Below are 10,862 nucleotides of genomic sequence, written 5' to 3' on the forward strand. Positions count from 1 at the left end.
TTTTGAATTTTAAGTTTTTGTTGAAATATATGCTGCTTCTTTTATTCCAATTTATGCCTTCTGCAAAACAATATAGAGCTTTTTCGACAGTTACGGTCATAATTTAGTTATTGCATTTAAGTAAAAAAAGGAATCCCAGTTGATGCGCTTGGTGATTTCATCAACGTCCAGATTACCCATCAATTCATCAGCTCCGCAACGTTTAATAGCTTACGGACAACAAAACGACATTGCCGGAATGTCTGACTAGTTGGCAATTCAAGATCAATCGCTAATTAACAAAGTAATTTCTGATTTTATGCGATACTAAGGGTGATCATTAAAAAAACTCAGGCCATGTTCCGTTTCGGACATAGATAACTATGGTCAATTTTCGGATCTAGGTGACCGAAATGCCTAAGTCGGACCTAGGCGATTGGAGGGTCCTTCTTAGGACTTAAACGATTAGGGTCGTTCTTTCGGACCTGGAAAGCCAGGGAGCCAGAGTCGAACTTAAACGGCCGGATTCCTTCAGTGGGTGGTGCACATAGGGAGTTGATGAAGCAATTTGCTATTGATTATCAAAGGCGTGTCTTCACATAGAGTGTGTTCCAGGATAGATGTAATAAGGGAATAAATGGCCAAAATATACGAATTTTAGAATAACGTTCGGAGGTTGAGTCCTGCTTGTTGCAAATCTATGGGCTGCAAAACATCAAATCTAACACATCAAAGTTATAATTAGTTAACAAACTAATTAGCAGTAAATTTCCCATTTTACTACAATTATTTATTCGACGTCACCACCACCCATACTCCTCCATCTTTCGATTCCTCGTCGGAATTCCTTAAAATTGTTTTGAATATATTCCAACAAAAACAAAGGTAGATATTGACGCAAATTGTCAAACTTTGTCATTTCTGTCTCTAATTTGTTAACTAAAACTAGATTGCCCGAAATGGACCGATAAAGTGGCCCCCGCGATTTCCAGACCTTTCAATATTGGACTTCTTTTTATGGGGTCGATTCAAATGATTAGTTTATATTGAACTACTTGCTAATGATGCAGGAATATTACAGCAAAGAATTACAAATGTTAACTCTTTAATGATGGAATCATATTCAAAACAGTTGTAGGGAATTCAGATGAAGGATCGTATCACGTGCGGATATGGGTGGTGATTTATCGAATAAATAATGATTATAAAATGGTAAACTTGTTGCTAATTAGTTTGGCTATAAATCTGGTGTGTTAAATTTGATATTTATTTTTTGTTATAATGTTTACGAGATGCTCGTTGTATGATTGAATTTTTTTTCGAAAAATACTTTTACGACGCTAAAATTGGATACAGAGATATAAGATTGCTATCTAAACAACTTTTTTACTTGAATTTTTTAGTATCTTAAAATATAAAGACACCTTATTGGAGATGATTTTTATAAATTTGTTTTTAAAATACACTGTATGACACGAAATCAACTAATTTCTTATTAAACCATAGTTTTACAACAAGTAGGACTCAACCTCCAAACGTAATTAACAAATTTAATAATTTTTGATCCATGTGTCCTCTTGTTATATTTCTCCTGAGACACACGGTACAAGAAATGAATTTATCGAAGACATGTCTCTGATGTTGCAACACCGGCGAAAGGTTTTTTGATGATCTTATTAAATGTGTGATGTATTAAATCTTTTTCCATTTAATGTATTATATCATTTTATGGTTTTGCACAAATTTTAGTTAATTGGATAAAAAAAACAAGGTTTGCGCTAAAAATGAATTACTATACCGTTGCGGTGTTTAAATCCTCCGTGCTTACCCTGATATAACTGATATACCAGAAGTAATGTTTTTCAAATAATTTTTGCATTTTTAAATGTGTCACATTTCAAAGATACTTATAACTCAATTCGTTATCGTAAACTATACAATTAACTATTTGCCGACGAAAAGTAACGCTCATCATATTTCTAAACATAAAAATATTCAAGAATCACTCTAGTACTTGTCCTAACTCATTGCTAATGATTTCTTTCAGTACCTAATGCGTGGATATATTACATCGAATAATCAAAGTCCCAGCACAATGTGTTCCGCATTATTGACTATCACAATTATATTGATGATCATACTGGGCAAAGTAAGTATCTATAATTAATTATAGTTATTACTCGAAAAGCCAAAACGTGCTAGGCAACCCAACATACAAGCTCGAAACACTTTTAAATTTTGGGCGAATTGCATCACGTGATACTAAAATAGCCATCTTTATTGGTTTTGATGAGGGGAACTGTCAAGTTCCTTATATTTGTGCTTTTCGCAGCATTGCCAGATTGGCCGCGAATCCAAATATCTGATTATTTTGATCTCGAGTTAAATTGTAAATTGCGGTCATCACTATCATAATTACTTGTATATTTAAATTATAACATGTTGCATACTCCCCAAGTTTTAAAAGATAAATCCATTTCAGAAATTGTTAAAATTCGATGAAAGATACACATTGAAACATGTTAGTTTATAAATTTAAAACGTAATACAAACAGTGCGGGAGGAACTTGATAGAATCTGATGCCAACGGTGAAGATATCGATAAATTTATGCAGGTTTTTATGACACAATAGCAAGATTTCATTAAAATTAATATTAAATGTACCTAATAAATATAGAAAATTGTCCTAAGATATTTTAAAGGAAATCTTCTGTGAACACTTAGCAACAATGCTAGAAGGAGGGGAGTGGAGGAAGGAGGTAGTATCTGTCATCCATCCATTTGTTACGTTTTTCGCAGTGTTTCATTAAATTAATTGTAATAATAACAATAATAATGGCTTCAAGTACGACTTGTGCTATAAAGTTAGTAGTCTATCTTCAGTTAACACATATGTTAACGTGTCGGCTTGGTAAATGAAGTTGAAACCAGCCTCGACGAGTGAAAGTGGTGAGACGTGAGACAATAGATGGAGGACCACACTGAAAACAACGGGGCTAAGTCGCGGTCTCGTTCGAATTCTGCAAGAGTTCTGGTTTTCGATGAACCTCGAGTTTATTTGGAACAAAAGCAGAGATGCAGCGTGGGACCTGTTCAGGAGTCTGCCCTTGTTTCTATGCGACACCAGTCAGGTAATCATCTATATTTGTCTCTTGCCCAATTCCCAAACAGCACATTATTTTATTTGCCAGTGGCTTTCCCTTGATTCTATTAAAGTCAATATTGAAGAAAATAAAGTATTTAGAAAAATTCTTCCTAAATTAACTGACTATCATATCTTCTAATTTCACAACATATCTCTTAAATTTTGTGTTTTTGGAGGCAATTTCCTAACCATTACTCAACTATACCTAACTATTGGTTGAGTCATGCAGTACTATTTTTTGCTGGTTTTCAATCTCTGACACCTTAAGGTTGAAGACTAAGCAATAAATAAAAGATCTTCTATTTCTTGTGCCTACCTAATTAGAAACTTATCTATTCTTTTCATTTAATAATAGCTAATGCCAGTTAGACTTCCTAAATTTCAAAGGTTATATTTCTTTGTAGATCTACAACATGCATCATCAAATTTGTTGAAATTTCATAACTCTGTTCTTGGAAAGTCAGCACCCTCACTTTCTGCAAGTATGGTAAGTGCATCTTATGAACCATTTTATAGAGAAATGCATTAGATTACGACTAATTTTGACTTATTAAGGTATTTTTTTGAAAACAGATGAAGCATGCTTTATTTTAACTTTAATTAAAAATTGCAATTTACTAGTCTGATTGACAAAAATTGCAGAGAGACATCAACATAAATCGACGGAACAGTCGGCCGACCATAAACCGATTAAGTCTTGTTGCAAATACCTCCCCTATTTTACCACGATCTCATTCACCAATATGTGGAAGCCCCATCGATAGTCCTAGAAATCCTCAAAGTTTCATTAACTTTTCTTTTGCGCCAATTAAGAGGTGAGAATCAAAGTAAAACTGACAAATTGAGTATTTCATCGATGTTGTAGAGTTGTTGCCGGGTATCGAGGGGATGGCAGAAGGTGGTCTGTGGCATCTTTGCCATCTTCGGGGTATGGAACCACTCCAGGAAGTTCCAATATGTCGGTTAGTGGTTTAAAGTACATTAATTTAAATATTTATTTTTTAATTTTTATTTATTTCAGTCCAAGTGTTCTAGTCAAGAAAGGCTTCATCAGTTACCGCATATCCCCACCACTGAAGACATTAAAATGTTAACTCATCATTTTTCTAGTAATGAAAGTAATCCGTCTTTGCCAGGAAATAGTTATGATGACAATTGTGTTATACATAAATCCCATTTACATAGGCCACGATCTAGGAGCCTCAGTAGTCCAAGCAGGTCTCCAGTAATTGACAACGAAATATGTATGATGAATGTGTTATACAAAGAGAGGTTTCCTAAGGCTACACAGCAGATGGAAGAAAGATTGTCCAATTATATAGAAGAAAACAAAACATTTGATTTTGGGGAGGAATGTGATTATTTACCAATTGTCAGATTTGTTCATCATCAAGTTTTGGAAATGGCCAGAGATTGTCTATATAAATCCCAAAACAAATTAATTACTAGTCGTTATTTTTATGAAATGTCAGAAAATTTAGAAAGATTGCTTATGGAAACTAAGGAAAAATCAGAAGATGCAGCAGCCATGGTTACAGGGTTTATTAAAAAACTTCTTCTAATAATTTCTAGACCTGCTCGACTTCTGGAATGTCTTGAATTTGATCCAGAAGAGTTTTACCACTTTTTAGAGGCAGCCGAAGGACAAGTTAAGGGACTCCAAGGCTTGAAAGCTGACATACCTCAGTATATAATTCAGAAATTAGGTCTCAATAGAGATCCTATAGCAGAGTTGCAGCAAGAGTTGAAAGACTGCAATTGGTCTGCCAATTCTTCTCGTTCTTCCCTTTGTATGTCAACATCCACTCCAACAGTGAAGAAGCACCTTAATAATCCAAATGAACAAGACTTTGAAGTAGTCAAGCTGATCTCTAATGGGGCATATGGAGCAGTTTATTTAGTTAAACATAAACAAACCAGGCAGAGATTTGCCATGAAGAAAATCAACAAAAACAATCTTATGCTAAGAAATCAAGTAGAACAAGTATTTGCCGAACGTGATATACTGAGTTTCGCCGACAATCCCTTTGTAGTAAGCATGTATTGTAGCTTTGAAACGAAGAAACATTTATGCCTAGTTATGGAGTATGTGGAGGGTGGAGACTGTGCTAGTTTGTTAAAGAATATTGGCCCTTTACCTCCGGATATGGCTAGATTTTATTTCGCGGAAACAGTTTTAGCCGTGGAATACCTTCATTCTTACGGAATTGTGCATAGAGATCTTAAACCAGACAAGTAGGTTAGGTAATACTTTTTAAATATTATATCCTGATATAAACATATTTTAGCTTGTTAATTACTGCCCTTGGGCACATTAAATTGACGGACTTTGGTCTAAGCAAAATGGGGCTAATGTCACGTAAGTTTTCATGTTAAGACAATAAGTAACTAGTACTTTAAATTAATATTTCAGTGGCCACAAACTTATATGAAGGATACATTGATTCTGAAGCCCATCAATTTTCTGACAAGCAAGTGTTTGGTACCCCTGAATACATCGCTCCAGAGGTTATTCTTAGGCAAGGTTATGGCAAACCAGTGGATTGGTGGTCTATGGGCATTATATTATACGAATTTCTCATTGGTTGTGTCCCATTTTTCGGAGACACGCCTGAAGAATTGTTTGCACACACCGTGCAGGGTAAGTTTAAGATTTAAATTTTCGTTCTATGGAACGCTTTTGATTTAGATGACATTGAGTGGCCCGAAAACGAAGATTGGTCAATTCAAGAAGAGGGGAAAGATCTTATAACGGCATTGCTCCAACATTCCCCTAGGGAAAGACTTGGGAGTGGGGGAGCACATGAAGTTAAAGACCATGTGTATTTTCAAGGGTTAGATTGGAATTCTTTATTAAGACAGAAGGCAGAATTTGTCCCCCAGCTTGAGCATGATGAGGATACTAGTTATTTTGATAGTAAGAAATTTCTAAATTTTGGTAATTTAATTGTGGGCTTATAATTTTCTTTCCCTCACCCTACGATATAATTATTATACGTAGTTTCTGAGAAACTTGTTTATCAACATAAATAAAAAGAAAAAACTTCAAGGATTCTCGACCTATCACCATATCTCCTATACGGCTACATAATAGTTTCAATCTGTTTACCCCTTTTCATTCAGACCTTTTGTTTAAAATTATTAAAAAGCTACAAAAAACGTTCACCGCAGAATACGGATAAACGGAGGGAAAGTTACCGTTATAACTTAAACAACAAAGAAAAACATTATCACCGCTAATTATTTAAATACTTAAGTCCACCAGATGATGGCGCATTTCCAAAAGCAATTTTTAGCAAATAAATAGTAATGTAGTTATTAATTATTAAATATTCTAATTCGAATATTAGTTAATTATTCTTACATTAAAATGATTAAAATTTTATGTTGATTAATTTGGTTATAATTAGTAAAAAATTTACAAAAACTACATGTAATAATTATATTTTCGGAGAAGCTCGGAATATTAGAATGAAGCGCTCAAGTAAACAGCTTAACGGCAAAATTTTAGGTCGTATGGATAGATATAGCCATGAAATTGAAGACGACACAGATGATACCGACGATTCGCCAGTCTTTGGATTGTTTTCCTCGTGCTCTCCACAGTACCGTAAAACGCATGGTTCGAAACTGAGTCTTACTTCCGATTCGAGCAGCCTCAGATCGAGTTCACTCGCTACTGCTGAAGTAACGACTCCTGAAGTTTCAGGAAGCGAATCAAAATTTAAACCCAAAGTACCTCAGAGCATAATTCAGGAGTCGGGCGTCATTCCTAAATGTGTCGAATCTCGAAAAGTACTTGCCTAAAATATATGAAACAACACTTTATATATCTACAACATTTTGTTCATAGATTTCTTTGGACTTATCTTTGTGCACTATTACAACCCCAGAATCCTCTCAAACCGACAGTGACGACGTATCTCCACAGATTCATAGAAGGCGGAAGGCTGCCCATGGTCGTGATATGTTACCGAAATTCTCTATTTCTGTGGAAGACGAGCACAGTAGCAGTTTAGATGCTGGGACTTCGTCATCAGAAAATCGAGAATTATCGCCGTTGAGGAGAGTTCCAGTACCTAGTCAACCCGTCAAACATAAATCTCGGTCTGTTGTTAAGAGCGCGTCGGCCTCTGGCTTGTCATTGATGATTCCGTCAGGTGAGCATTTCGTTTAGATAGTATAAGGAGATTTGAGTGATGTCAATTACGTTTCAGAAGATTTCCAAGCTCCTCCATGTAGTGTACATTCTCCTAGTGGTGGTGGCTCCAGTACTGCTAGTTCTAGAGACACATCGCCTTGTAGAGAATTATCGCCGTTAGTAACAAGTTTGAAACCACCGATAATAATCCGAAGAGGTCCTAAAGGCTTCGGATTTACCGTCCATACAATCCGGGTATATTATGGGGATACAGATATTTACACTATGCATCACTTGGTCATGGTATGCTATATTAAGTTGTTTCTCTGTGTATTTCTAACAGATCTTTCTAGGCGGTCGACGAGGGAAGTCCGGCCTTCGAAGCTGGGCTGCGGCCTGCAGATCTGATCACCCATATCAATGGCGAAGCCGTGCAGGGGCTGTACCATACTCAAGTTTTACAACTGCTTTTGGGAGGTGCTGAACACGTCAGTCTGCGTGCTACACCGTTGGATCAAACCTCAATCAAAACCGGTGGTAGAAAACGAGAACCAGGACAAAGCAAACTCGCCAAAAGGAGCTTGAACAGGCAAAAGAAACAGAAGAAGGATGGCGACAAGCGCAGGAAAACTTCCTTATTTCGGAGGATTAGTTCTAAAAGAGCTAGTGCTGAAATGCAACAGGTTTGATTTTCTTAATTTGCAACCTTAATTGAAATAAAATTGAAATATGTATAATGTGACGTCATGCTTCCACTTCGCTAACAAGTTAAGCTGAACGACCTTATTGAAGTAATAACGTATTTGAATCTTTATAGATGGCGGCAAATATCCAATCCCCAGTTAGCGTCACGCCGAGCAGAAGTTTCCAGTCATTTCCTCGCAATGACAGCAGTTTTTCTTCAAACACTGTTAGGAGCGCAACAACTAATCGCTCAACCCTGTCACCATCTGACTCATTCAGTCAACATTCCGGTAATTCGACCCCCGCCTCCACTTCATCGGGAACTCCCTCTCCAACAACCGCTCCAAATGGTAGAAATGCCAAACAACACTACCAGAGGCCTTCAACGTTGCATGGGTTGAAACACAAATTACATTCCAGTGGATGTTCCAAATCTTTACATGCCTCCGGCCCGTCCTGCCCCACCAATGGTCCTAATCGAAGAAAATCGGTGGGGCACATCCCGCTTTCGCCTTTAGCTCGGACGCCTTCACCTTCACCGTTACCCGCTTCACCTACGCGTTCTCCCAGTCCTTTAGCTTTCCCTATTGGACATCAACCTGGTAAGATTTCATACTTTTTTTGGTGGAGTTTTGGCAATATATGCATATATATTTTTTTAATGACAGGTAGTTCAAATACTACTCAATCATATAGTCCCAGTGCAGGGTCTGCGCCCATCACAGTTACAGCCCAATCAAAAAAAAATTTTGCGAGGCACAAAGGATCAGAACCGGGCTCTCCGTTGCTAAGAAGGGCTTTATCCCCAGACCGCTTGCATCCTAGAAGTGCTGAGACTAAATGTTCTATATCGCCTCTGTGCTCTTCAGGTACTGTAACTCCTGTAAATAAATCTCAAAGCCGGACAGGAACCTCTTCAGTTTGGAGACCTGGTTGTTCGACTGATAAAGAGAAGGAAGGAGAGACAGAGTTTCAACAGCCTAATGAGCCAGGTATGACGTTAAAATGTTTGGAACGTATGGGAGTTTTATTATTTTTTTAGGTCCGTCATCATCAACATCTGAAAATCGTCTTTCGTTAACACTGGCTGGGCCTGGGGAGTTTTTGCCTCGTATTGCTGAAGAAAAAGACTCGCCAACAGGTGGGCAGGAATTAAAAGATAAAAGTCAAGACCCTCAACAGACATGTACAGGCGACAATATTCAGGAATCTCAGAAACAGGAAAATCAAGCACAAATATCCGTTCCAGTAGTGGAGGAAAAAACAGAAAAGGTTGTTGTCAAAAATACAAGTGGTTGCAGGTCTGAATCCTTGTCCATCGGAAAAGAGAATGCTAAAAACTTTGAGAATGCGGCAGAGAAAAACCCTTCACCCAAGTCGGTGACCGACTGTAAGATGGAAAGTTTTTCTCAATCACCCGCCGAAACCAAAGATAAAAAATGTCCTTCAAAAATTCATTCTAAGGATAAGCCGCCAGATGGCAAACCAAAGGAAGCTAAGTCTAACAAACCGGAGGAAAAAGAACCCAAATCAAGCAAATCAGTCAAGAAGTAGATTATCTAAAAATCTTTAGAAAAGTATCGCTTATCTTAAATTGCTAAATAACGTTTATCAAAGGTTTATTTCTCGCTTATTTTGGTTGCTTTCTAGATAAAAAAAGACTGAATTTTTTGTTGTGTATTTCGTAGTTTGTGCATCCTGCTTCAGTTCTAAGCTTGGGTTCGAATCTTTCAGGTTCGAAGGCTTAGTTGCTCAATGGATTTTAGCAAATCATTGTTTAAATGCTCCACGCATAAGTTTACGATATGAGGATATGAATAATTATGATGTGATGTTAGATGTAATGTTTCTTAAATTTTAAGCGTTTCATTCGACTAAGAAGGCTGTTTTACGATTTTTATTGTTGTGAGTGAGTTATCAAATATCTTGCTTTAAATTTAAAATTCTATTTTTCTCTTAGAGTAATTGTTTTTCGTATATACATAAAGTCAGCATATAATATGCTATGTAATGTACCTACTTTACAGAAATACTTGGATCTCATATCTAAAATTATCACTGGCAACCGCAAATGAAATTTGAAATGTGACAAATGACTTTCAGGATATTACGGTTAGTTGCGATGGTTCATGTATTATTGTTTTGTATATTCAACTGAATCTTCTAAATTTAACTACGTTTTTGGTTTAGGAACAATCGTATTTGTGTGGCATTCACTTTTATCGAAGTTATTGCCAATCAAATATTGTTTATATGTTTCACCGTGAACCTGGTGTGTCTTTCTAAGACTCAGTAATTTCTCGACACGTTTTCACTTAAAGTTTACTGCAATCTGAAGCGAATCTCATCAATGTTTGATGAATTCGAGTTTATGTTAGCCGTCTATCGCTTAGGCGGGTAGGCCCATAATGTTTTTCTGAAATTATTCATTTTATTTCCCATTTAATTTTTTTCTCTGTTTAATTCGCTACTTATTGCTTATTTTTATTTTGTTTTATTGCTTTCTTCAAATATTATCTATTTTCATTTTATTGTCTTAGCTAAGACACACTAGCTGTAGGTAACCTATGTGTATACAATTGTTTTTTCATCAGTACTTAATACGCAATAACCTAAGTTCATATAAGAAGAAAATGTGATTCTGATGTTTTTAAACTGTTATAACTAACGGGTGATAATAATAAAAAAAACACATTAGATGGTGAACTTTAAGCTTAGAGCGTTGATTAAGCAGTATATTATTTATAATTAAATATCTGACCAACAGATCAATTGATCTCAATCACGTCTCTGATACTTCAACGCTTACTCAAGGTTCTTTTTAACGGTCATCCTTTATTATGCATTATGTCGATTGTCGAATAAAATATTTGATCAATTTGATGTCATTTCAGGAATATTTGTAAGAAACA

At 36.2% G+C, this 10,862-nt stretch overlaps 1 protein-coding gene across 2 annotated transcripts; it reads left to right on the forward strand.

Annotated features, from left to right (window-relative positions):
* The first annotated feature begins 2,727 nt into the window (after nucleotides 1-2,727).
* On the forward strand, nucleotides 2,728-10,833 carry dop (microtubule-associated serine/threonine (MAST) protein kinase dop). 2 transcript variants are annotated; one of them, XM_066296823.1, is made up of 15 exons: nucleotides 2,728-3,111; nucleotides 3,530-3,612; nucleotides 3,768-3,940; nucleotides 3,991-4,087; nucleotides 4,147-5,360; nucleotides 5,414-5,484; nucleotides 5,539-5,766; nucleotides 5,815-6,042; nucleotides 6,637-6,920; nucleotides 6,979-7,285; nucleotides 7,343-7,569; nucleotides 7,620-7,949; nucleotides 8,084-8,552; nucleotides 8,619-8,942; nucleotides 8,993-10,833. In XM_066296823.1, the coding sequence occupies exons 1-15, from the start codon at nucleotides 2,949-2,951 to the stop codon at nucleotides 9,502-9,504; spliced, it is 4,710 nt and encodes a 1,569-aa protein (XP_066152920.1). In that variant the 5' UTR covers nucleotides 2,728-2,948; the 3' UTR covers nucleotides 9,505-10,833. The 2 variants fall into 2 exon arrangements, with proteins under 2 accessions (XP_066152920.1, XP_066152921.1); XM_066296824.1 differs by having other exon boundaries at nucleotides 7,346-7,569.
* Nucleotides 10,834-10,862: the final 29 nt, after the last annotated feature.

Source organism: Euwallacea fornicatus, chromosome 26 (assembly GCF_040115645.1).
Source record: "Euwallacea fornicatus isolate EFF26 chromosome 26, ASM4011564v1, whole genome shotgun sequence".
NCBI classification, from domain to species: domain Eukaryota; kingdom Metazoa; phylum Arthropoda; class Insecta; order Coleoptera; family Curculionidae; genus Euwallacea; species Euwallacea fornicatus.

Coding starts and splice junctions, on each gene's coding strand:
- dop (XM_066296823.1), top strand. CDS start 2,949: ATGGAGGACCACACTGAAAACAACGGGGCTAAGTCGCGGTCTCGTTCG. Junction 5,361..5,413: donor AGAGATCTTAAACCAGACAA/GTAGGTTAGGTA, acceptor AACATATTTTAG/CTTGTTAATTACTGCCCTTG. Junction 7,570..7,619: donor CTATGCATCACTTGGTCATG/GTATGCTATATT, acceptor AGATCTTTCTAG/GCGGTCGACGAGGGAAGTCC.